General features: G+C 56.6%; 9 protein-coding genes across 9 annotated transcripts; 7 read left to right on the top strand and 2 right to left on the bottom strand.

Moving 5' to 3' along the window:
* Positions 1–41: 41 nt before the first annotated feature.
* On the top strand, positions 42–3,074 carry K452DRAFT_301262 (uncharacterized protein; the record flags this gene model as incomplete). Its single annotated transcript, XM_033542425.1, has 3 exons — positions 42–1,292; positions 1,353–2,492; positions 2,553–3,074. 3 exons carry the CDS (start codon positions 42–44, stop codon positions 3,072–3,074), a joined length of 2,913 nt encoding a protein of 970 aa, XP_033394017.1.
* Positions 3,075–4,659: 1,585 nt separating this feature from the next.
* On the top strand, positions 4,660–5,413 carry K452DRAFT_91671 (uncharacterized protein). The gene has a single exon (XM_033547307.1). It carries the CDS (start codon positions 4,806–4,808, stop codon positions 5,262–5,264), a length of 459 nt encoding a protein of 152 aa, XP_033394016.1. The 5' UTR covers positions 4,660–4,805; the 3' UTR covers positions 5,265–5,413.
* A 601-nt stretch (positions 5,414–6,014) lies between these two features.
* Positions 6,015–8,674, top strand: K452DRAFT_277385 (uncharacterized protein; the record flags this gene model as incomplete). The annotated part of the gene is made up of 4 exons (XM_033539319.1): positions 6,015–6,251; positions 6,339–6,566; positions 6,904–7,148; positions 7,207–8,674. 4 exons carry the CDS (start codon positions 6,015–6,017, stop codon positions 8,357–8,359), a joined length of 1,863 nt encoding a protein of 620 aa, XP_033394015.1. The 3' UTR covers positions 8,360–8,674.
* Positions 8,675–10,152: 1,478 nt separating this feature from the next.
* K452DRAFT_328851 (uncharacterized protein) lies at positions 10,153–12,090 on the top strand (the record flags this gene model as incomplete). Its single annotated transcript, XM_033545010.1, has 4 exons — positions 10,153–10,186; positions 10,207–10,963; positions 11,067–11,706; positions 11,842–12,090. 4 exons carry the CDS (start codon positions 10,153–10,155, stop codon positions 12,088–12,090), a joined length of 1,680 nt encoding a protein of 559 aa, XP_033394014.1.
* Positions 12,091–12,700: 610 nt separating this feature from the next.
* Positions 12,701–15,610, bottom strand: K452DRAFT_301259 (uncharacterized protein; the record flags this gene model as incomplete). Its single annotated transcript, XM_033542424.1, has 5 exons — positions 12,701–13,606; positions 13,659–14,241; positions 14,295–15,269; positions 15,324–15,412; positions 15,464–15,610. 5 exons carry the CDS (start codon positions 15,608–15,610, stop codon positions 12,701–12,703), a joined length of 2,700 nt encoding a protein of 899 aa, XP_033394013.1.
* Positions 15,611–15,941: 331 nt separating this feature from the next.
* K452DRAFT_290884 (uncharacterized protein) lies at positions 15,942–17,933 on the bottom strand. Its single transcript, XM_033541078.1, has 5 exons — positions 17,819–17,933; positions 17,269–17,763; positions 16,608–17,221; positions 16,129–16,553; positions 15,942–16,069 (listed from the first exon to the last, which is right to left on the bottom strand). The coding sequence occupies exons 1-5, from the start codon at positions 17,909–17,911 to the stop codon at positions 16,020–16,022; spliced, it is 1,677 nt and encodes a 558-aa protein (XP_033394012.1). The 5' UTR covers positions 17,912–17,933; the 3' UTR covers positions 15,942–16,019.
* A 907-nt stretch (positions 17,934–18,840) lies between these two features.
* On the top strand, positions 18,841–20,340 carry K452DRAFT_91584 (uncharacterized protein). Its single transcript, XM_033547306.1, has 2 exons — positions 18,841–19,294; positions 19,348–20,340. The coding sequence occupies exons 1-2, from the start codon at positions 19,000–19,002 to the stop codon at positions 20,241–20,243; spliced, it is 1,191 nt and encodes a 396-aa protein (XP_033394011.1). The 5' UTR covers positions 18,841–18,999; the 3' UTR covers positions 20,244–20,340.
* A 1,059-nt stretch (positions 20,341–21,399) lies between these two features.
* K452DRAFT_301256 (uncharacterized protein) lies at positions 21,400–22,321 on the top strand (the record flags this gene model as incomplete). Its single annotated transcript, XM_033542423.1, has 3 exons — positions 21,400–21,448; positions 21,521–22,244; positions 22,303–22,321. 3 exons carry the CDS (start codon positions 21,400–21,402, stop codon positions 22,319–22,321), a joined length of 792 nt encoding a protein of 263 aa, XP_033394010.1.
* Positions 22,322–22,520: 199 nt separating this feature from the next.
* K452DRAFT_256468 (uncharacterized protein) lies at positions 22,521–23,817 on the top strand. The gene is made up of 2 exons (XM_033538400.1): positions 22,521–22,828; positions 22,947–23,817. The coding sequence occupies exons 1-2, from the start codon at positions 22,542–22,544 to the stop codon at positions 23,422–23,424; spliced, it is 765 nt and encodes a 254-aa protein (XP_033394009.1). The 5' UTR covers positions 22,521–22,541; the 3' UTR covers positions 23,425–23,817.
* The last annotated feature ends 812 nt before the right edge of the window (positions 23,818–24,629 follow it).

Here is a 24,629-nt window from a genome sequence, read left to right as displayed (position 1 = left end):
ATTTGCATTCTTTCCTTTTTTCGCGCCAAGACGATAAACAGATGGCTGGTCCCAGTGGCACACTGTCGCCGATCTCCGTCGACAGCGCCAACGAGTGGTCTCCCACCAAACACCTCGGGGGCAGCGACAATCCGTATTCGCCCACTATCCCACCCACGCCGCGCAGCCAGCTCGTCACACCGCCCGCCTCTGTGCACACCAGCAGCCTCCAGTCGGATGGAGGCATCGGCCAGCCACGCACCATGAGCACCGGAAATCCCTCGCCGCCAAGCTCAATCGCACGATCGAGCAATGGCGATGGCATGAGCATACGGGACAGGGAAAGCGTCAGCAGTCGGAAAGCTTTGATGATCGAGGAGGCGCTAGCGACGCACTACAGAGTCCTTAACCAATACCTCGCACCATACCTGAGGGACGAAAAGGGCAACCCGAGACCCAATCGCGCACGCGACAAGCTGCTACGCTTGTCCAGCGTGCAGTTCCAGGAACTCAGTACCGATGTCTACGATGAATCCATCCGGCGCGAGGACGACCGGAAAAGAGGAGGCCCGAACAACCCAAACAACAACATACCCCGATTTCTCCCCCCGAAGAACAACTATCATCCCAAGCGCAACCAAGCTCGTCAAAAGCTGTCTACACTACCTCTCGAAAGATTTCGGCAACTTGCGACTGATGTCTTCTATGAGTTGGAACGCCGGTATCCCAAATTCATACTTCCAGACATGGACCGTCCAGCGAGCCCTACTGGCAGCGTTGCAAGCAGTCGTCGTGGTCCTCCAAGCGGGAGGATGACACCGAGCGGAGGGCCTCCGGGAGGTTATCGCGGGCCTCCTGGACCCGGAGGGCCCCCGTATCGCAGGGGTCCTGGGCCTGGAGGTCCCGGACTTGGTGTACCCGGCAATGAGTACGGCAGACCATTGCCAAAAACATTCCAGCAAAACACTATTGTCCCGAACAAAGGCGTTTTAGTGGAGGATGATGATGATCAGAGCGGAGCAGACGAGGATCGTGAGGATGACGACGATGCATTTGATCTTGAGGGCATTGCACAGAGATCCAGCAGGAGGACAACAGGAAAGAGTTTCAACAGTATCTCCCAGAATGTAAGGTTGCGCGACCCGGCACCAGAGCTTTGGTTCCCTAACCCGGACGGCCAGGACAAACTCGTTTCAGACCTAAACTTGCAAGTTTCGCAACTTCAAGAGAAGACTGAAGAGTTGGAAGCAAAACTAAAAGAAAAAGACCAAGAGCTCGAAAGACTTCAAGATTCCGAGAGGGAGAAGAAAAATGTTTGTCAAAGTCAAGAGATTCCCATTGGCGGGCTGCATTTTTTTACTGACATGGTGCAGGGAACGGACGCGGACAAGCCTGAATTTGCAGAGCTGAGAGAAGATCTGGAGCGTAAGGTTGAGGAGGCGCAGGGTCTGAATGAGTCCCTTAAAGCTGAGCTGGAAAAAGTGCGCGAGGAGAGCTCCCATGTGGAGCAGGACCTCCGCACACAGCTGGAGGAAGGCGGCCACGGCGGTGGAGGCGACAGCGATTTGAAACAGCGCTATGAGCAACTTGAGCGGGACTTCCAGGAACAGCAGCAAGTTACGGAAGAAGTTCGCAGGGAAGCGTCTCAATTCCTGCTTGAGATGCGCTCGCTCTCTGAGCGCAGCAGCAGTGCTCTTGAAAAGGAGGAGAAGCTCGCAAACCATGTTTCGCAGCTGGAGACGGAGCTGAGGGAGTGGAAGGCGCGCTACGCCCGGGCGAAGACTCAGGTTCGCCATCTCCGCGCCTCATCCATGGGCCTCGCCAACTTCACCCCCGACGCCTCCATCTACGCCCGCGACTCCAACTTTGCCGCGCCTGATGGCCTGATCAAGGACGTGCACGTCTCAAAGTTCCAGCTGGGCATCGACGAGCTGTTGCAGACGGCGCGCAAGCCCAACCCGGAGGCGGTTCTTGACTGCATGAAGAACGTCGTTGTCTCGGTACGCCACATCACGGCTGATTTCGATGCTGCGGGATCGCCGCCGAGCAGCGCGGGCGGCGACGAGAGCACGGACGCCAAGCGCGCCAGCAAGCTCAAGTCGCGCGTCAGTGCCACCGCCAACAACCTGATCACGGCCTCGAAGAACCACGCTGCCGCTGCCGGTTTGTCGCCCGTCTCACTGCTGGACGCCGCCGCCTCGCACCTCACGACGGCCATTGTCGAGTTGGTCAAGATCGTGAAGATCAAGCCGACCCAACCTGGCGAGGAAGATTACGAGGAGTTTCCCGACAGAGCCGAGCGCCTTAGTGTCAACAAAAGAAACAGCTACTACGGCCTTGCGAATGGCGTTCGACACTCTCGCACCGGGAGTAATCTCAGCGTGGATACGGCTCGGTACAGCAACTCCAGCTCGCCTCGAGCATGGTCGGTACGGCGGTCAGAGGGACCCAACGGATTGAACGGGGCGCACATTCCTGCGGTCAAGGAGAGCAGCGGCTTGGAGGAGATCAAGGTGAGTATCCACGACGAGGCCGCCACGAGAGCTCTCCAAATCCTTACGTCCGCACTTTAGAACTACCTCGAAGACCAAACCACGGATCTCGTCAACAGCATCCAGCCCCTGGTCCAAGACATCCGATCTACTCCCGCTGCCGTTCCTTTGTCATCCGAAATTGAGCAACAAATTGAACGATACGTCACCGAAATTTCGCGCACCGTCCAGGACATTAGTTATAAGACACGTGAGGCTATAGAGAACGTGCACAACCCAGCCCTGACCAAGCACGCAGCCCCCGCGGTCGAGGTTCTCGAGGAGTGCCGCGAGGGCCTCCTCGAGGCCATCAACCTGGAGGAGGGCGGGAAGCGCGATAGGATCCCGCCGCTGGCGTTCAAGATCGCGCGAGCTACTAAGGCATGTATTGATTCCGACTTTCTGGAGTTCGAGCATTGCTTAAGATTTGACAACTGGGGTGGGCGGAAGGGGTTCGTGGGTGGCTTGCTGACGATTGTGTGTCTACAGGAACTCGTGTTGCGTGTCGAAAAGATTGAGAACGGCGAATTGACGGCGGACATGACTGTTGCGAACGACTTTTAATTTTTCCTTTTTTCCTCTCTCTCTCGTCTCTGAGATGATGATGGGCCGCGCGACGCGCGAATGCCTCAGTCAGTATTTTCCTTCCTCGTGCCTTTAGTCAGGCCCTTCTCTTTTCCTTGCTCGCAACTACCCGGTCGCTCGCGGCCGTTTCCCGTTTACACCGACCGGAATTGGTCTTTTTGCTTACGCCCTAATGTTGGCTTTCCTTATCGTCTCTATTTCTACCCAAAGCAAAGGGCGGCGTCAAGCGCGTTGCTAGCATTTCCAGCGCCAGTGGCTGCATTTTCTCGTTTGGCATACGAGCCGGCGTTTGGCGGTCCTTGTCTTCCTCTTTTCCTTTCTATCAGAGCCACTTCAGAAGTGCTGGCATTTTCCTTTTCTTACACTATATACCTTTGCCCTTTCCGCGAGCCGCAGACAGGCCGGATTGGTGGCTCTCGTTGCTTGGGGATTTGCAACAACTTTTTGTTTTTTGTCTAGTGTTTTCTTCTTTTTTCCCTTTCCTTGCTCCTTCGTCGATACGACGTATGACTGTAACTGTGCTTGGCCGATGGAAGAGCCTGCTCTCGGGCCCTTCTATCCTTGTCATGTCCTGTTTTCTCAACTTTTATTTTCCTTTACAGTCTCGTGAGTGTACGACAGTTGGTAAAATGGCATTGGAATGGCGGCGCGGCACGGCAGCGGCTCGGCTCGGCTCGCCGCGCCTAGGCCTGCCTTAACTACCTACCTATCTCTAGATACCTACTCGTAGTGTTTTTCGGCATGCGCGTCACGGGGGAAGAGCACCGGCTGACGTTTAATGGAGGATCCGCAGAAGACGGGGCGTCTGCCCCTGTGTAGAGTGGCGCAGGGAGCTCGCTCGCCGGGGCACTGAGCTCGGCATGGCTTGGGGTGACCGGGAGACGGACGATGACGCCGTTTGCGTCCTGGCGGATGCGCGAATGCTAAGCCGGATCGGAGTTTTTCGCTTATCTCTCACTTCCTTTTTCGTATGACAGGGCGAGCGGTGACGTTTGCGCTCAATGACGGTGTTGCGCGTCGTGGGGTTGATGTTGATTGCGATCGCCTGGCATTGCTTGCGTCTCGCTCATTCCTTTGCGTCGACAGCATGAGCGGCGCCATGCCATGCCACGCCCGCATTCCTTTGCTACCGTGGTTTGCGTCACCCCTCATTCATGGTTGTTACGACCTACCGTCAAGAACCCCTTCCTAGAATAGCCCCCACGGACCCTGCTGGCGGGCATTGCCGACGCCTTCCCGTCGTGTCCCCTCTCTCTCTCGCTGTTCGCCCTTCCTATTTGTCCCCCGCGGCGGCGCGAGTGCGTCGTGAGTGAGATAGGGGGAAAGGGGAGGAGCTGTCGAGGTCGGGTGGCTGTGGTCAGCGGCGCACGGCGAGGCCCGCGGGGGTTGGATGATGGTCGAGGTGAGGTGTCGGGCATCAGATTAGATGCGAGTACGAAGGATGGGAGGCCTTGGGTTTAGGGAGTGGGTGAGTACGTGTCGGGAGCGGAGGACAAAAAAGGGAGAGAGACGATAGGTAGTGTTTACAATACAGGCACGTGGGTCCAGCGGTCTGGCCGTTTCAACATTTCAAGGGTCCAGGCACCCAGGGTGAATCATCTGGCTGCTCGGATCAAGAGGAGGTTGAAGCTTCGGAGCGCGGATCACGAATGATGACAGTGACAGAGGGAGGTGCAGCTGCCCGGAGTACAGCAGCGCGACACGTCTCATATGATTATTATCAAGGACGGCGTGAGGCTGCAAGCGCGACTGGCGCGGCACGGCACGGCGACGCTTGACGGAAAAGGCTCCGCACGTGCAATTGTTTCTTTTATTTCATTTTGCTTTGAGCCGGCACGGGGGCCCAGCAATGACGCTAGAGGCCAAATCTTGGTAGAAGACCTGGCGGGCGATCCTCAAGGGCAGAAGCAAGATATGCCGCGGCTCCCTGGCGACAATCAAGAGGAAGAGTCGCAAGATCTCGCAGCAGGAGCGGCCCCGTGGGATTTCGGCTCATCAATCAAACCGAAACGGGCACGTCATGCCGCGACGATGATGAAAGAGTGCATGGCCGGGGAGAGCACAGTCGGTCCGAGCAGCGAGCTTCTGCCAGCCACCAGGGCCGGAAGCGTCATTGTCCTCTCCGCACGCATGGCTGGGGTGGGAGGAATTTTAGGCTTGCGCGATTAGCCGGCCGTGGGGAGGGAGAGTGAGGCAGCAAGCAAGCAACAGCAGCAGCAGGCAGCGGGACATGGGGGTGGACAAGCAGGCAAAAAAGCAAGTACACCACCTACCCGCTGATGCACCATGTCGTCGGCAGACGTCATGGCCCAAACGGCCACAGACCCTAGATTTGGGGAATGAAATGAAACAACTTTGTGCGCAGGCAGTCTAGATTTACGCGCGTGGCGGCGGGTGGGTTTTTTTCGTGTGGTGTGTAGCTTAGTTAGTGGCGACGCCGTCCAGCCTGCTTGGATGAGCAGGCTCTGCGTGTGCAAGAGACGAGACAAAAGCGTGCGAGCACCCCCCCGGGAGCCTCAATTTGGGCCCAATCCGTCCATCGTCATCATCCACTCCTCCCGCCAGAGCAACAAGCATGCCGATGATCGAGGTGAGTTGCGAGAAGCGTCATTTCTTTCGCTTAACATCTCCGCCCGCGTCATACCCAGCCTGCCGTCATCCACAACAAGCCCCAGACAGAGATCAACCTCCCCCGACCTTTCTTTGTCTTTCTCACCCTGCACCTTTCCATTCGCCTGTCCACCTCCCCGATACACCACCACAACCACAACAACATCCCTCCCACTCTCACACTCTCACATTCTCCTTCATCCTTCCTCTCTCTCTCTCTCCGTCCGTCTCCCTCCCTCTCGCCGCCCACCAAACCTCGACGACTCTGCACATCCTGCCGTCGCCTGCTGCGACGATCCCCACTAAATCATGGCGGCCATTCAGAATTTCAAAAACTTCCTGCGCCATGGCAAGCAGGCCCGCGCCGCCCACTCGCCTCACGCCGAGCCCACGACCAACGTTTCCAACGTTCATGCCCACCAGCAACGTCACAGCCACCAGCCCGTTCAGCCCGCCGCGCACCACTACGCCCACAGCGAGCCCAACGTAGACCACCACAGACCTCTACAGCACGCCGCCCCGGAAGGTGACTACTCGGCTGCCGCCGTCAACAACCAGAATGTCGCTGCACAGGCCGGTGAGGCCGCCGCCCGCGCTGCCGACGACCAACGCAAGCGGGAGGAGCGTGCCAAGGCTGAGCACAAGGCCAACTACGATCCGCAGGTGTTGGAGCGCATCGTCGCCGAGGAGCGTGAGGCCAAGGGCAAGCTGCCCAAATACCCTGGCCTGGACCGCTGGATTCTGTTGGAGAAGATGGGTGACGGTGCCTTCTCCAACGTCTACCGGGCCAAGGACGGCCACGGTCAATACCCCGAATGCGCCATCAAGGTGGTCCGCAAGTTCGAAATGAACTCTACTCAGGTACGTGACCTCTTCTTTTACATGCAACGTGCCGTTTCTCCTACACTTGGTTTCGTCGTCCGGCCCTGTCCAGTCCCGCACAGCAGTGACCGCATCGCCCCAACAATCTCTTTTCGTTCACAGCCAACATTGGGGTGTGGCGTAGGGCGACAACCATCTTCACCCGGATGTGAAAAAAGTGCCGAAGACCGTGGAGGTGCGCATATCCTCCAGCACTTGCCCGTGATTTCGCTTTGGCACGCCCGGATTCTTTTTCTATCTTTATTTTTCCGTTTATTGGGTATTGCATTTGATTGCTACGGTGGCTGACCTTTGCTCTTTTTTTTTTTTTTTGCAGCGTGCGAACATCCTCAAGGAGGTGCAGATCATGCGTCAACTTGATCACCCCAACATTGTCAAACTCATCGACTTCTCCGAATCGCGGCAATACTATTACATCATCCTGGAGCTTTGCCCAGGCGGCGAGCTTTTCCACCAGATTGTGCGCCTCACGTACTTCAGCGAAAACCTTTCTCGTCACGTCATTATCCAGGTTGCAAAGGCTCTGGAATACCTTCACGAAGAGGCTGGTGTCGTTCACCGGTATGTGTGACATGTTTTGCCTTGGTTGAGTTTTGACCGAAGCTGACGTCATATCCAGTGACATCAAGCCTGAGAACCTCCTGTTCTACCCCGCCCCTTTTGTCCCGACAAAGAACCCCCAGCCCAAGGGCGCTGATGAGGAAGACAAGGTCGATGAGGGCGAGTTCATCAAGGGCACTGGTGCCGGTGGCATCGGCACCATCAAGATTGCCGACTTTGGCCTGTCCAAGATCATTTGGGACAGCCAGACGATGACGCCATGTGGCACCGTCGGTTATACGGCGCCCGAGATCGTCAAGGATGAACGGTATTCCAAGAGCGTCGACATGTGGGCGCTCGGATGCGTGCTTTACACCCTGCTCTGCGGCTTCCCTCCATTCTACGACGAGAGCATCCAGACTTTGACCGAAAAGGTTGCGCGTGGCCAGTACACTTTCCTGTCTCCCTGGTGGGATGACATCTCCAAGCCTGCTCAGGACTTGGTGTCTCACCTGTTGACTGTCGATCCCGAGAAGCGCTACGACATCAAGCAGTTCCTGAACCACCCCTGGATCCGCGAGTCCGAGGAAGAGACTTATGCCGCCGCTGACGCACCGCCGCTTGCCACTCCCCTTGTCCACCGCCAGAAGCCTGCAGCCGAGACTACGGTTGCCGCGCCCAGTTTCGCTTATCTCGATGACGTTCCTAGCGCTGGTGGTCGCCGTATGGACTTCCGCTCGCCCGGTGCCGTCAACCTGCGTGAGGTGTTCGACGTCAGCTACGCGGTGCACCGCCAGGAAGAGGAGGGCAAGCGTCGCAAGAACTTCACGCAAGGCTACCGTGGCGCTGGTGGCTTGAACAGCTTGAACGCACTCGACGAGGAAGAGATGGACGAAGAGGATGAGTATGGTGCTAGCGCACCATACCAAGCCGGCCAGGCCGACCCACCAGCCAAGGTGCCCAAGTCGCAGGCTGCCGATGTCACTTCAATGGAGCAGAAGATGCGTAACACAAGCCTGAGTGCCGCAGCACAGGCAAGGCAACAAGCATCTCAGCCCCAGCAAAGAGGCTATGGCCAGCACAGCCCAGCCGTCGCGGCAGCGGCAAGGAGACAGGTCAAGAACAAGGGCGCGTTCGAGCTCAACCTTGACAACTCGACGCTGCTCGGCCGGCGCGGCAAGAAGCAGGAGCCGAGCAGCCTGCGAGAGCAGGTTGCAGCGACGGGTCCCTGAATCGGCGACTGGTGATGCAGACGGCAGGAGTTTTGCATGACACACGGAGCGTCCGGAGTGTGCACCTTTCCAGTTTGACTGACGATAGAGAAGCGTTTTTTTCCTTTCCTCTATTACGACTTCCATAATGGACCGGACGGTTACACGCACGACATCATGGCACGGTGGCGGGAGGGAAACGGGCGGCTTGCTCGGGCGAGCAAGAAAGGAACAAGCGAGTCTTTTCAAGACACGGAGTTTTTTCTTTTTTTTTTTTACCTCTTCACTTTTGATTCCACGATTGCTTTTTTTTTTTTTTTTTTTTTTTTTTTTTTTCACTTTCAATAATTTTCACTTCTCTGGCACGGGGGACACTTAGCTATACTCCACCGCCGACAAGTCCTCCTAGCGAGGCGTTTTCTGCATAACGGGCTGCTTTGTTAGGCAGCAGCTCCTCTTCACCACCCCCCCTTTTTTTTGGCTTTTTGGTGCTTTACTCTTTTTTTCTTTTATAGTTGGTTTGGTCTGGTTGCTGCTGCTTTTTCTGTTTTCATTCTCCGTTTTCCAACCACTGCTGATGCAATGCAATCATGGCTGCGACGGGGCACGAATCCAAACTCTTTCCTCTCATTGGTATGGTAACTAGCGAATGATGCGCAAGGGCAGACGATGGGGAGGTACAGGGATGGTTGATGGGTTGGGCTGGTGGCAGGTGTGGGTTGAATTGGCATAGTGAAATCTATACGAGTTTTTTGCTCTCCGATACTGGGGTTTGGGGCTGTGCGTGTGTGTGTGTGCGTCTGTAATGAAGCAGCAGGACGATAGCAGCAGCGCGGGTGAGTGAGGCTTATATATCATAATTTTGCGCTCTTGGAGCTAGTGCTGCTTGCGAGGGAGGGGAGCAGGGAGGTACGGACACGAACTATGGACCTCGGGTGGCTGCCCTTGCGGGGAGGGGGCCTGGGGCTTAGGGCCAGGACGACGCCACATCGGGACGTTTGGGCAGCACACGAGGCCTACTGACTAGGGCCTGGAGAGCTGGGGGGACTGGGGGTGCGGAAAGATAAGCGGATGCGATTCGTGGGCTGCAGGGACGGGCCTGTTTGGTTGGCTTGTGTGTGTGTGTGTGTGTGTGTGTGTGTCAGTGTGTCAGGGAGTGTGGGGGTGGGGACTTGTAGCCCGCAGCCCGCAGCCCGCAGCCCGCGGCATGCGGAGCGAGCTGTGAGCTGTGGGTGAGCATACAGGCAGGCGCGGAATTGAACCGGGTATTCGGCACCCCTTGTGCGGGCTTAGCTAATGTAGGGTAAACGCAGGCTTATCGCCGCGTACGAGAGGGATGGCGGCACGGAGTGCGGACATAAGCTCTGTGTGTGCTTTTGAGACGGGATGTTGGGTCCGTTGGGTTGTTGTGGTTTGTGGACCGTGGACCGTGGACCGTGGACCGTGGACCGTGGTGGCGGGAGGGGCCTGGGGGAGGGGAGGGGGTGGTGTTGCTTGCTTGCTTGCTTACTTGCCGTTCTTTCTTTCTTTCTTTCTTTCTTTCTTTCTTTCTTTCTTTCTTTCTTGCTCTTACTTACTTGCTCTTCACTCGAGGCTCTTGACTCTTTGGATTCTTTGGATTCTTCTTCTTCTTCTTTTGAGAGAGAGAGAAAGAGAGAGTTTCTCTCTTTGGGTTGGTTTTTGGGTTCCTGGCCTCGGCAGTATCAGCTTCTTTGCCGTTACTACCTAGGCGTGAGTCACGATGACTGCTGGGCACGAGCACCAGCACGAGCACCACCACCATCACCTCAGCATTAGTCGCAGCCGCAGCCACGATGGCCACGCTCATGCTCATGGCCACAGCCACGCGTTCGACATTGGCGTCCCAGAGCAGAGTGAGATTATCGAGCTCGCGGCCGAGGAGGGCCATGATGCGGATATCCCGACCAACTTGGGCGTGCTGCCGGATTTAGTCGACGTGAAGAAGAAGGAGCTGCGGCGACATAACAACAACAACAATCACCACGACGGCGTGACAGAAGCCAGCCGAGACATTGACCTCGAGAAGAGCGAAGTATCATCCGCCAAGTCCTCGCTGGCTGAGCAAGAGGAAGAGAATGAAGATTCCCCAGCGCCAGCCGAGCGCGACGCCAACATCGTCGACTGGGACGGCCCCTCCGACCCCGCGAACCCGCTCAACTGGCCCGCACGCAAGAAATGGGGCACGATAGCCATCGTATCAGCATTTACATTCCTAACGCCGCTCGGGTCCTCAATGTTCGCCCCCGGGGTGCCAGAACTAATGGCCGAGTTCAACTCCAACAGCAGCATCCTCGCCGGCTTCGTCGTCTCCATCTACGTGCTCGGCTTCGCGTTCGGCCCGCTGGTCATTGCGCCCCTGAGCGAGATGGTCGGCCGTCTGCCGCTGTACCATGCCTGCAATGTGCTGTTCATTGCGTTTAATGTGGGCTGCGCGCGCAGCTCCAGCTTGGGCATGCTCATTGCGTTTCGCTTCCTGGCGGGGTGCGTGGGCGCGTCGCCTTTGACACTGGGGGGTGGCACGATTGCTGACTTGATGCCGCGTGAGCAGAGGGGCACTGCTATGGGGTTTTGGGTCGCGGGACCGACGGTTGGGCCTGTGGTTGGGTGAGTGCGAGCTGCGTCGATCTTCCTCCTTCTCGTCTTCCTCCTCCATAACTTTGCTGAGCTGCCTGCCTGCCTGCCTGCCTGCCTGACTGACGCGTCGCAGCCCCATCGCCGGCGGCTTCCTTTCCCAAGCCGCCGGCTGGCGCTGGGTCTTCTACCTCATAAGCATCACGGCCGGCGTCATCGCAGTGATGGGATTCCTGCTCCTGCAAGAAACTTACGGCCTGGCGATCCTAAACCGGCGAGTGCGGCGCCTGCGCAAAGAGACAGGCAACACGGCGCTGCGCTCGGCCCTCGACGCCGGGCTGAGCCCCAAAACACTCTTCGCGACATCGATCGTGCGACCGACGAAGCTACTCCTCCGCTCGCCCATCGTCTTCCTGCTAAGCCTATACGTCGCCGTCGCCTACTCGTACCTGTACATCCTCTTCACGACGTTCACGTCCGTCTTCGAGTCGCGCTACGGCTTCGGCCCCGGCATCGCGGGCCTGACGTATCTGGGCGTCGGGCTCGGCAGCGTCGCCGGCCAGCTCACGTACACCATCCTCGGCAACCGCAGCGTGCGGGCGCACCTTGCGGCCGGCGACTTCAAGCCCGAGCACCGCTTGCCGCTCATGTTTCCGGGCGCCGTGGCTATGCCCATCGGCTTGTTTTGGTATGGCTGGAGCATCCACGCTCATGCACATTGGATCGTCCCGATCTTGGGGACTAGCTTGATCGGCTTTGGCTTGCTGCTGATTTTTGTACGTCTCCCAATCCTTTCATTCTTCCCTAGCTCTTTCCCCTTCCCCTCTTCCCTTTCCCCACACACACCCCACACACCAGCACCCCACAAACAAACACACACACACATCTACTCACCCCCCACCGCCCCACAGATGGCGCCCAACACGTACCTCGTCGACGTCTACACGCGCCACGCCGCCTCCGCCATGGCAGCAAACACAGTGCTCCGCTCCGTCGTCGCGGCCTTTGTGCCCCTGGCCGGACAAGACATGTACGCGGCGCTGGGGCTGGGCTGGGGCAACAGCCTGCTGGGCTTTGTGGCGCTCGCGCTCGTGCCGATTCCTATCTTCTTCGTCAAGTACGGGGAGCGCATCCGCAGGAGCGAGAAGCTGCGGCTGTAGGGCAGGAGGGGGGAGGGGGGATGAGGATGAGAGGTGCGGAGGAGGGGAAGTTTGGCTTGGAGTTGTTGGAAGGTTAGGGCTGGTGTGGAGTTTGGGCCGGGACGCCGGTGGGGCTGCTCGTGCTGCTCTATGGGATTGGGACTGCGCCTGCTCCGTGCGTGCGTGGCGCGCCGGGTAGGTGGCTAGCGGACTGTCGTGGGATTTAGGACAATCTATGGGATAGATATAAGCATAGATAGGCAGGATACGTAGGTATTTCCGCTTCTTTTTTGAGAGAGAGAGAGAGAAAGGGAGGGAAAACTGGCAGACCGCGACGCTATGTTCAATTTCAGTGAAGCCGCGCGCGAGCCCCACCAATCTGGCGGTATTATCGACAATGGGGAAAAAACAGAAACAGAAAGGGAAAAAAGCCAACTATCGACAAAGTGGAATCGAGTATACGCCGTCTCGCCCTGCGCGCCAGGAGCCAGTTTCGCGCAGACGCAATAATGGTAGAAGAAGCAAGGAGATATCGCGAAAATGACAAGCATCCACAACAAACCGCACATATCCACATATCCACATCACCGCGACCAACCCCCACCACAACCACAACAATCCCCTGCATTCATCACCCATAACACCGTCCCCCACCCATCCCATCCGGCCCCTCTGCCGTCATCATCCCCGCCTGATCGACCCCCCACTGCGTCCCGCCCCAGTAGTCCACAGGCTCACACCCGACGCCCTCGACGCCCAGCCGCAAGAAGTCCAGCTGGCTAGCCGCGCCGCCACCGCCGCCAACAGCACCACCCCCTCCTGCGCCGCCAACGCTACCGCCGCCAACGCTTCCGCTGCCACTGCTATCCGACAGCGGCGTCGGCAAACTGCTGCTAAAGCTCATGCGGCGTGGATCCATCGCCCCGCCGTCAGGCGCCGCTGCCGGCATCCACGGGTTCGACAGCGGCATATTCGCCGGGGCGCAGTAGAGCGGTTGCGGGGCGGCAGAGAAACCGCCGGGCGCATGGTATGACCAGGTAGGGTGCATCTCGGGCTGCGGAGTAAGGAGTGCCGTACCGGCGGCAGCATCACCGGTGCCGTTGCCAAGGTGGTCCGGATGGGGCTGCGCTTTGGTCATCGGCGTCATGGGGTTCTGCATGTTTACGGCAGCAGGATGAGGAGGCGCCGTCGTCGCGGCCGGCTCCGGGCACCACTTCAGTGGCATCTTGGGTCGCGTGTCCGGGTCGAGTTGACGCCGCTTGGGTCCGTCTTCTTGGTCTTCTTCTTCGTCTTCGGGGTTGTTTCGCAGTGCGGGGACCGTAGGTTCGTTCCACCTATGGCGTTGTGGCGAGGGCAACCCGCCGAGTTCTGCGAGGACACCTTGTAGAACGACGAACATGCGTTCGGCTGGCTGGAAGATGAAGGACATGTCCTGGAGCACAACAGCCATGCACTTGAGATATTTCATGATCGGGGATCTTTCTTTGATATCTTTGATAGCGGCAAGCTCAGCAACAAGCGCAGTGCAAGCAGTACCCTTTAATTCTGTTAGCCTTAAGCTACGTTAAAGACCACCTGTGTTTACTCACTGCAGTCTGCATTCCTGCGCAGAACATTTGCTTTACGTTGAAGCGTTGTCGGTAAACCCAGTAGTTTTTCGCGACGGCAATGGCATGGCTGGTGCAGGCTTTTCGTGACTGCGCTGGGATGTTGTCGGGAGTGATCTCTTGGGAATCGTATGAGACCGGGTCGTCATATCGTGCAAAAGGCCGATGTAGCAGGATCAAAATCGAATGGTATTGTTGATGGAGGACGAAGAAAGAGCGCGGGCCGTTGTTGATGTTGTAGGGTTCCCATTTCAGAGCATCAGGAAGGCGAGCGAACCAGTTGGTGAGTTCCCGGTTTAGGACGAGCATCTGTTTATAGGCGACACGATCGAAGCCGTGACCGAGACGTGGCCTCGCTTCCCTACTCTCTGCTGCTCTACCAGCAATCTCCATGAGATCTAGCAGTGCTTCGTACGTCTGCGTCTCCCAATTCTTCTCTGGGCCGGCTGGCCGACATGTACCGAGTCGTTCAAAGCGTTTGGCCAGTGTGTACACCTCAAGATCGGCGCTCTTAATGCTGGTTGGCCTTCCCAGGAAGAGAGACCAATACTTATCAAAGCATACGCTGAAAAGAGTTAGTCATCAACGACATGGATCTGATATTGGACTACTGCTCACCAAGCCCACAAAGCCATATGCCGTATCTCAACCTCACGCTCCGAGAGGCCTGAGGAACGAGTGTCGAGGTGCAATCCGATGTCAAAGGACAACCGCACCGCTATACCAGAGTAAAGCCAACCAGTGTGGTCCCGACCAACAGCGCACTCCAGGTTCGCAAGCAGCAGCATACCAGCAACCTGGGGAATGCCGCCAGGCCGGTCCAGCTCTATATCGAGCATGTATTTCGCTTCCCGGTGCAGGGTGCTTTCCCGGTGGGGAAGGACCAGTTGTTGGACCTCAGGGTGGTTGCGGTCGGCGTACCTATAACCAATGGCCAAGGTACATATGTGCAGGAAAGGAGAATAAAACTGGGTTCCGCCATGCTTGTAGTCCTCGAGGAAGGCTTCGCGGTGGACGCAATGCAGGTTGGAGTTGTAGTGCTGCCAAAACAGATCCAGCAGATAGTCGTGGGTCTCGGGCGAGAGGTGCCGAATGACATTGTTTGCACGTTGGGCTTGCTCAATGGCTTGACCATCTCGGTCGGCGACACACCTGGCATCCGACGGCAGCGAGCAGTTCATGGTCGGGCCGAAGTAGCGGAGGCTCCCACTGATTTGGTCGAAGCCGAGGTGGCCACGGCTTGACAACAGCTTGCCGACCATGGTTTCGTCTTTCGCCGGAGCGGATCCGAGAAGAACGGGATTGCTTCCTTGCGGAACCGAGACAGAGCTTTGTCGAGATTGATATCCATCATCCGACTCGTCGACATTGGACTCGATGGCTGAGGAATCATCTACGAGGCTCGGAGCATTGGTCTCGGACAGGTCGCTTGGTCTGCGGCCCTGGCTCCTTTCCGGCGAATTGGCCTTCAATCCGGTCGTGACTCTCGGCGGATGAATCACGGGAGGCGGCTCTATGCCTCTGTCCCGGAGCATCTGCTCGAGCAGGGCAATCCGATCCGTGAGAGAGGCCACGTAGGCCCTAGAAATCGGCCTGACAACGACGTTAAAGAGGCCGTTCTCAGCCCGTGGAAAAGCAGGCACCTACTTTTTCCGCTCATCGTCGTTTTTGATAACGCAGCTGGCACCGGTACGCTTGCAATTGGCGCAGTCGGTATCGCCAGGGTGAACGACACACTGGGGGAGGACATCAGTACGGGGGCACAGGGCGCAGGTCCGTCGACGTACCCTGATACGCCTGTCGCGGCAGTTGGAACAAGCAGTCGACGCTCGGTGACGGGGTTTTTGGGCTTTGGGCTTTGCAGCGTGAGCAGTGGCCATGTCCGGGCCGCCGAACAGCTCGGGCTTTGCGGGCAGCATGGCGGATGGCTGCATGATGGAGTTGAGGTCACGCCGGGTGCGGTGAGGGCGAAGAACAGTGGAGCACGGAGCGGCACAGCTCTAGAAAAGGGGCATAACGCGAACCAAGGCGTTCCAAGCAACAATCGGCACCGGGGGGAAAATTGCTTGCTTCATGTACAGCGGGGCCCCATGGGGCGTTGTGGACTGGTGTTTGTCTTGTCGGCGGATGAGGCGAATCCGAAGATCGACGCCCGAATATCACCCGGTACCCTAAATGGGCCTGGCCACGGCCGCCTATCCGACCTCGACGGCCACCACCCTGCCACGACCCATCACACTTCACCCACGACACGCTTGGGCCACTCTCAAATGACTATCAACAATTTGAACAAGTCACTGCTACTCATACGCTACTACCAATCCGCCCTACCTCGTCCATCACCTACTGCAACCGGACCTGCTGTTGTCGTTCGCGTTCCCGCTCGGCGCGCCCTAGTCACTCTCAGTCAGTACGCTAGCCAGCCCTATGACATCTGTAGCTCAACACGTGCCTTGCTGCTGCTGCCACTCCTGCATCCATTTCCGGACGAACCGCTCCTCCGCCTTTTGCGCCTCAGCCACGGCCTTTGGCGGCAACGTCGCCGTAGTCTCGTTGGGGAAAAGCCCGTTCTCGTCCCAGTGGTGCACCGCCCCGGAGATCAAAATAAACGGCTCGCTGTCCGTTGAAGTCCGGTTCGGGGCCGCAAACGCGTGCGACGAGGCTTGACGCCAAGGATCTACTTCGCCGTCGATGAGCGCCAACCGAGGATAGCTGATGCCGAACCCGCCGTATTTGTTGATGGCCTCCACATCCGAAGGCGTCGTGATGTTGAACGCATACCGGCACACGGTAGATGCGTATTCTAGATCGACAAGGCGCGAGACTAGAGGGAGAATGTCGGCGGGCACCCCACTCCCAGTTTGGAGGTAGCCCCATCTGCAGGTCATTTTCAGTATAGCTGATGTGTCCCATATGCCTCGAGTTGCTTACTGGGTACAGTATTGATAGGGCCATGAGCGCCAGGTCTGATTAATATCGTCCTTCGCGTAGAAGGTCGTATCGAGGTTTGAAAAGCACTGATCTTGCGTTTTTTTAGTGTCACACCGAGAGATCTGAGTCACGTTGACATATCCAATGTAGTTCAGCAAGTGATTGGTCAGTGACTCAACCTCCTTGCCGTAACCGCCAACCTTAATGAGATCCTGAGCGGTGGATTTGAGGTCTTGGGTCGGAGAATAGAGGGCGTCATCTGAAGTCAAATTTCCGCAGAATTCGTAGAACGTCGGGTCATCTTGTGCCGGGTCCCAGTTGCGATTTTGCCAATAAGTAATACCGGTAGCGAGAAGGCTTGCAAAGTCAGCATCCTGCGATATGTTGCCCACACCAAACGCGTCCTTAAGCTGCTGGGGGTAGTCTGTGTCTTTCTTCCCGATTAGGATATTGTCGACCACGTTTACCAACTTCTGGGTTGTCTTGATGCAGTCTTGAGGGCCGTATATCCGGTGCGCCTCGAAATACTCCCAGTAGTCATAGATTGCTTCGGTCACACCGGAGGAGGATATGGCGCCCCAGTAGACGTCCGGGTAGAGCTTGCGAAGGAAGGCCTGCACGAGTTAACAAAGTCCATGCGCTCAGTAATCGAGGCACCCACCACAAAAGAACCGGCATATGAGCCTCCATAGGCTATCCAAGGAGCGTTAGGTGCCGTCAGGTCCTGATCCTCCAATCCTTCGAAGACGACGTTCTTGGCGAAGTAGGCAGTATCAGCCAAAGCTTGGTCGGTAGTCAAGAAACGCAAACTCTGGGTGCTCAAGTCTGGCACGGGGGGGAAGCTCGTGCCATAATAGCGATGCTCCAAAATCACACCAATGCCACCCGTAGCCTTCGCCAGTTGTGCAATAATGCCCTTTTGCAAGAACGGCAGTCGGTCTGTTCCACTGGTCTCTCCGCTCTCCAACAACAAGACAGGGCCGCCCTTTTTGTAGTGGCTGGCATCGAACCAGTAGCGTAGGTTGAAAGTGCCATTGCTGTGGGGTTCGTAGAGCGAGTCATTGTGGAAATGGTCGATGGGCACGGTCAGGTTATAAGCGGGGTAGAGGGCTGACAGGTCGACATCGCGGCTCTTGAGCTGGTCATCGGTTCGGATCTGGTGATACATCAGCCGTGTTCAAGTGGGGTGAGGCATTGGATATGGAATTGACCTGTTTGCGCAGCTCGCGGATGGGCAGAGAGGTGCGCAGGGCCTCGACAGTCGGGAGGAGGTTAAGGACGAGCGGGACCAGGCCGAGATACATGGCGGCGGAGGATGAGGCGTACGGCTCATGAGGAAGAGGGAGGACATGGGTGTTTTGAAGAGGAAGGCGTCCTGTAGCTATTCCGATAAGCTAGGTTGAAGTTGGAAGGTGCAACTGGATATCGCAGAGCTAGCCACGCTGAGAAGGCCGCAAGCATGGGTGGTTGCACTGCGATCCGAGCGGCATCCTATAGTTATTGCAGTGCAGTGCGCTCGTCCCGCCATGGCATCGCACCGCATCGCATCGCATCATCGCCCGTGTCTCGAGCACGAGATTGATGGTGGTTGTTGTCGTTACCTAGGTGGGCTTGGCGGGTAACAGGACCGGGATGTACCCACCGCGACGACATGATGACCCCTGCGCTTCCGCTTGCACCTCAACCTAAACCCCAGCGAGCAAGCCGTCTTCTTTTTGCGCGTGGCAACCGAGCCACACTCCTACTTTATTGAATTTTACCTCAGTTCTACGCATAGCCACCAACAAATGGACGACATTCACGGCATGTGTTTTGGCAGTGGCGTCCGGCTGACGTGCCCCTTTCTCCGGTCCAGATTGGATCCGGCGTTAGCCTGCCGCAGTAGTTGCGTCTGGTGAGAGGCTGCCGTTCGCTGATCTGTCTGATGACGAAGACGAGGCTGAGAGGCTTACGCGCGACGCCGGATGACTTCTCCCTCGTAAACCAAACTGAAAGCTCCAGCGGAGGGCCTGCGAAGCCGGACAGCAGAGCAGAGGAATCCACGCAACTGTACCGCTGGAGAGGGTCTATCATATCAGTTTTGCCAGCAAAAGAATGGAGGCAGCGTTCGAGAATCTCACGACGGCCGTCTGGGCCTCGCTTGACATGTGAAGCGGGGTTGGAGCCGGGGCCGGCCCTAATCCTTGCTCGTATCCACCACGGACCTATTCTGTGATCGTTGTCAGGTCGCTGCGTTACCGAGCTCGGAAAGCTTGATGCAAGACCCACCAATGCCTCAGTTGACACCAGCTGTACTGTTAATAATAATAGGGGGCTGCCTTCGCTAGTCTCACCTAATCTCCTCGACTTGTACGTCCTCCCTCGCGTCAACCCCTCTTCTGAACAAACGAATATGGTTGGAATCGCAGAAGGAAGAAAGACGGCCCTCGTCTTCGGCGCCAGTGGTATCTCAGGATGGGCCTTTGTGAACGAGATCCTCCAGGACTATCCTCGACCAGGCGTCTGGAATAAGGTGCATGCCCTGACGAACCGCTCCCTACCAAGGCACGTCTCACTATGGCCGGACGACCCTCGTCTGAATATCGTTTCTGGAATCGACTTGCTCTCCTGTAGCCACAAGGAGATTGCGCGGATGATGGAAAGCAGGATAGATGGGATTCAGAAGGTTACTCATGTGTACTTTCTGGGTAAGCCCCCTGGGAGAAATACATATGGTTTCCAGAACGCTAACCGCAAGTAGCATACAAGGCAAGTGAAGACTTCGAAGAGGAAATTGAAGATGCAGTCGTAATGCTCCAACGGGCGATAAAAGCCGTGGACCAACTTTGCCCGGCTCTGGAGTTCGTTGTGCTGCAAACCAGCGCAAAGATGTACGGATGCCACCTCCTGGAAAACCGCCCTAGATTGCCTCTTCCCCTTTCAGAGTCACTACCACGACTGGGGCAACCCTTTTATGATGCACTTTTCCACCACGAGCAGCTGGACTGGCTTAGCTCTTATGCTGCATTCAAAAGATGGAACTGGTGCGAAACCCGTCCGGACATCATCGTTGGATTCGTCCCGCACCAGAATGCGTATTCGCTCGCAACAATTCTGGGGGTGTTCCTTACCATGTACAAGGAAATCGAAGGCGCAGGCGCCCAATGTCCATTCCCTGGAACCGTGAAGAGCTGGGACGCCAAGAGCAATGACAGCTCCAGTGACATGATTGCGCGCCAGACGCTGCACTTGTCACTGACGCTGCCGCCAGACAGGAAGGGCGAGGCGTTCAACGTCGCCGACTCCAGATCATGCGAGACGTGGTCCTCCAAGTGGCCGCAGCTGTGCGCGTATTTTGGCCTAAAAGGTACCCCGCCGGCGGAGGAAGGCCAGTCTATCGAGGTCCGGGCGTATATTCAAATGAACCTGGCCAAACGGAGAGAGATGGAAAAGAAGTATGGGCTTCGAAGCGGGATCGTGGCCTCGGAATTGACTATGCGGGGGTTCGAATACTTCCTCCTCACCGGATTCGATTTCGACAGACAGTACGACATGTCGAAGATGTATGAGTCGACAGGCTTCTCTGAGGAGCGGGAGGTGATGGATGCTTGGGGCGTCGCCTTCGATCGCATGAGAGCTGCAAGGATGATCCCTTGATTTTTGTTGGAACGAGATATCCGTTCAAACTCTTCCTAAACAAAGCTCCTCAAGGCGCATACCATACTCGGGTCTTTCGCTTGGATGTGACTGCTGTTGATCAAGATTGTTGAAAAATGGCTAGATTCCGGCGGAAACATCCAAGGATTCTCCCGCACATCGATTACCAGCGGACCGCTTTCCCTTGAAACGTTATGCCGGAACACCATACCACAAGAGCACCACGAAGTCTGCGGCGTCGAGATCAAAGATGCACAGACAGTAAACGAGGTCAACGAACCGGTCAAAATTCTCCTCTTACGGACGCGGAAGTATTCATATCTACGCGGATATCAAGATTGTATCTATATTTGCAGCTGTCTGTTTGTATGCGACAGATGCGTATGTGGCAGGTCAGAAAGGTTCTCGCACCCACGAAGAAAGCCATTCTCCGTGGGGAAAAGAAGGTGGATGTATAGAGATTAGGGGTCAGTCTTTGCCTGCACGCGCAGAAGCTCACATGCATATTACCACACAAATTGAAACTGTATGTACAAGAATTTCATTGGCTGATCAATAAGCATTTGCCGTTTGCTATAAAGGTAGTCACAGAAATCTCATATGTATCACTGTTGCACACAATCAACCTAACCTCAATAGTGACGTTAAATTCGTGTATATCAACGTTAATATCAAGCGAATCAACCACCCTCACTTGCTGGTGGTTGAATTGGACGATTTCGACAGCAAAATAAGGTAGGTTGTGGTTGGTTTTAACCGGATTCATCCACCTCCGTCAGGCGCGCTTTTCATGCGAAATCGAGTTAGTATACTAACATGGGTAGTTGATTTCTGAGCATAACCACTCTCAAAATTGCTGTCAAAATCAACCAAACCAACCACCATCACTTGCTTGTGGTTAACTTACTTGAGACTGACATTAAAATACTTGTACTTGACAACACTTATAGGGGTGCGGTTGATTGTGTGCAACATCAACCATCCAAGCATGCAGATGTCGACCCGAGACAAGGCACCCCACTCGTGCGTGCCACTCTTACAGGGATTACCATTGTGATTTTCCGGACGCTGTCTACAGATCATACGTCTTCCAAACATTGTGCGGTTGGCGAATAGCTCCCATATCTCGACAGCTGGAACATAGATTGGAAAAACCATGTCTCAAATCCTCAAAGGCGTGGCATTCATCACGGGTGCCGCTTCCGGTACGTTCCGCACCCAGAGATGGCCTACCTACAAGCAGGTATGGCAATGCTGATACCAAGCCAATCCACCAGGCATCGCGCGGCAGGCAGCGATAACGTTTGCGAAGAACGGGGTGCAAAAGCTCGCACTAGTCGACATCAGCCACGAGGAAGTCAAGCGCATAGCGAGCCAGCTGGAACAAGAGTACGGGGTGGAGGCGATTGGGCTGGGCGTGGACACGACGCAAGAAAGCGAAGTAGACGAGGCGATGCGGCGCACGGTGGAGAAGTTTGGGCGCATCGACATGGCCGTCAACTGCGCGGGCGCCCAAGGCCCTGCCAAGCAGACGCCCGACACGACGCTGGCGGAGCTGGAGCAGCACCTCGGCAACAACCTGCGCGGCACGTGGCTGTGTCATCGCGCGCAGCTGCGCCTGATGCAGCAGCAGGAGGTGCTGGAGGCGCGCATGGGCCGCGGCACCATCGTCAACGTCGCTTCCGTCTATGGGCTGGGCGGGCCGCCGACCCTGACGCCCATGACCCCGTATAGCGTGGGCAAGCATGCGATTGTCGGCTTGACCAAGGCGGATGGCGCCATCTATGCGTCCAAGGGGATCAGGATCAATGCCATTTGTCCCGGGTTCGTGGCTACGCCGCTGGTGGAGCAGGCGTTTGAGAATGAGCCCGTCATGAGGGGGGAGATGCTGCGGACGCCAATGAAGCGGATGGGCTCTGTCGAGGAGATTGCCGATGCCATCATGTTCTTGGCCAGTCCATTGAGCAGCTACATGGCTGGCGCCGCCATGCCTGTTGACGGGTGAGTTGCGATTGCGGACCCCCGCGCGTGAGGTCATTGCTGACATATACATTTGCAGTGGTTGGACAGCGATATGAGGCAAAGGCAGAGCATTGGCAAGGCCAGGGATAAACGGGATGTCACTTTGAGTAAATAGGATCAAGGATCGACGTGTAAATATTGTATAGGTACATACCTAAAAGGCGCCGCTATGCCACTAGCCGTCGATCACCCGCTCTCCCACGAATTTGCGTCAGCGTCAGCACCACGACGCAGCTGTTTACCAGCACCCCACCCCACCACCTTACCAACGCAACAATGCCGCTCGACACGTCGGCCTACGCGCTCGCGCTCCTCCGCCTCGACGGCCGCCGCTGGAACGAGCTGCGGCGCATCCACGCGCAAATCAGCACCCAGGCCGCCGCCGACGGCTCGTCCTACCTCGAGATGGGCAACACGAAGGTCGTGTGCACGGTCGCGGGGCCGAACGAGGGGCGGCGGACGGGCGGCGGCGGCGGCGGCGGCGACGAGGCTCGCATCGACGTCGAGATTGGCTTTGCCGGCTTCTCGGGCGTGGAGCGCAAGCGGCGCGGCCGCGGCGACAAGTGAGTCTTCCCTTCTCGGCGGGGGAAAAGAGGGGGAGGAGAAGGAAATGGAGGAATTGATTGGGGCAAGGCGAGGTCTGGCTAGTTGACTGACTGACTCTTCTCCTTCTTCTCCCAGGCGCACTGCAGAGATGCAACACACGCTGGCGCAAGCCTTCCGCGCAACACTGCACACGCAACGCTATCCCAACTCGACCATCACCATCACGCTGCACATCCTCTCGCAAGACGGGTCGCTGCTAGCCGCGAGCCTGAACGCAGCAACCCTCGCGCTCATCGACGCCGGCGTGCCCATGTCCGACTACCTCGTCGCGTGCACAGCGGGCAGCACGGCCTCGTACGCCGCCAACGACGAGGCCGCCGACCCGCTGCTCGACCTCAACGCCCTCGAGGAGCAGGAACTGCCCTTCCTGACCGTCGGCTGCCTCGGCGAGAAGGAGGACGTCACCGTCTGCGTCATGGAGACTAAGGTCCAGATGGCCCGCCTCGAGAGCATGCTTGCTGTCGGCGTTGATGGCTGCAAGCAGGTCAGGGAGATTCTGGATAATGTCGTCAGGGCGCATGGCAAGAGCATGCTCGAGGGCACGCTGGGCTGAGCCGCGCTGGCGTCGTGGTGGATCGAACCAGGCTCCATGAAGAAGAAGATGAAGATGTAGAAGAAGAGTGCTCGGCCTCCGCTAGAGAGCAGCAGGGCCGCAAGCGCCGGGCACCGGATTGGCCGCTGCCACGTTGATGGAATACCTGCAAACCGACCGAAGCGCAGCAGCCTCCAAGCTCCATAGCGCCGCACCTATGCGAGGCCCGTCCATTTTTGTCGTGCAGTGTTATGATAGACACGTTCAGACAGACCTACCGTAGATGCCCCAACGAGGATCCGGCCAGAAAATCACACCAGGTAGTAAATAAAACACGACCGAGAGCTATATACCTACGGTTGCAGGCATAGACAACTATCGTCGTTTCATATCCCCGCAGTGCGTGGTTCCCAGTTCGTAGAAGCAAACCGTGTGTCGAGTCGCTCCGAATTTAGTTGTTGTTAAAATGCTGCTTGCTATTTTGCCTCGTGCTCTTCTCCGAGTAGATTAAAACACTATACACGTTTATCCTCTGTTGGATCTAGTACCTACCATAACAGCATCTATCCGTCCAAGAGCAGTGTGTATAAGAAAGTCCTGGATAATCAATCTGTCTATCCTCCAAAGCTATAACAGTACCTCAACGCGGATACGAAAGCACTCCACAAAAGCGCCACAAGCAAGACACCCATCATCACACGCACATCACAAGGGACCCAAGCCAACAGCTCGCAGAAAAAAGCAAAGAATGCACAGCCCCGGCAGGCCCATTTACATCCGATTGTAGTATACTACACTCTCTCAGCACCATCTACCCAACCCCCTCCAAAAAAACCAAGAACCAACAGTTCCCAAAGAAAGCCAAAACAACAACAACAACAACAACAAAAAGTAACAACGAACAAAAAAGTAATAATAATAAACTCCCAAGAACCCCTGCCTATATCCACCATCACCCATCACCGCCACCGCCTCCTGTATGTATTGCGTATTGCGAGTGTATAAACGAGAGAATTGGGGACGATACATCAATGAGATCTTTCGAAGCGCCGCTAGATGCTCTCAAACAACATGAAGCCAAATCGCGTATCAGAACATCATGGTATCATCAACGTAGGTGTAGTTGCGCGCGGAACCCCCCCCCCCAAGAAAGCAAAAAACAAATCAAAGCAAGCAGGCAAATGCAAACGACCGAGGAGAAAGAGATACACAAGATGGGGTGTGAT

Source organism: Aplosporella prunicola (genome assembly GCF_010093885.1).
Source record: "Aplosporella prunicola CBS 121167 unplaced genomic scaffold K452scaffold_24, whole genome shotgun sequence".
Classification (NCBI taxonomy): Eukaryota; Fungi; Ascomycota; class Dothideomycetes; order Botryosphaeriales; family Aplosporellaceae; genus Aplosporella; species Aplosporella prunicola.
Note: the sequence above shows the minus strand (reverse complement) of the source record. Positions and strands in the feature narration are given on the sequence as shown.

Coding starts and splice junctions, on each gene's coding strand:
- K452DRAFT_91671 (XM_033547307.1), top strand. CDS start 4,806: ATGATTATTATCAAGGACGGCGTGAGGCTGCAAGCGCGACTGGCGCGG.
- K452DRAFT_290884 (XM_033541078.1), bottom strand. CDS start 17,911: ATGTATCTCGGCCTGGTCCCGCTCGTCCTTAACCTCCTCCCGACTGTC. Junction 17,222..17,268: donor CATATGCCGGTTCTTTTGTG/GTGGGTGCCTCG, acceptor TAACTCGTGCAG/GCCTTCCTTCGCAAGCTCTA. Junction 16,070..16,128: donor GGAGTGGCAGCAGCAGCAAG/GCACGTGTTGAG, acceptor GAGAGTGACTAG/GGCGCGCCGAGCGGGAACGC.
- K452DRAFT_91584 (XM_033547306.1), top strand. CDS start 19,000: ATGGTTGGAATCGCAGAAGGAAGAAAGACGGCCCTCGTCTTCGGCGCC. Junction 19,295..19,347: donor TACTCATGTGTACTTTCTGG/GTAAGCCCCCTG, acceptor AACCGCAAGTAG/CATACAAGGCAAGTGAAGAC.
- K452DRAFT_256468 (XM_033538400.1), top strand. CDS start 22,542: ATGCCGCTCGACACGTCGGCCTACGCGCTCGCGCTCCTCCGCCTCGAC. Junction 22,829..22,946: donor CGGCGCGGCCGCGGCGACAA/GTGAGTCTTCCC, acceptor TTCTTCTCCCAG/GCGCACTGCAGAGATGCAAC.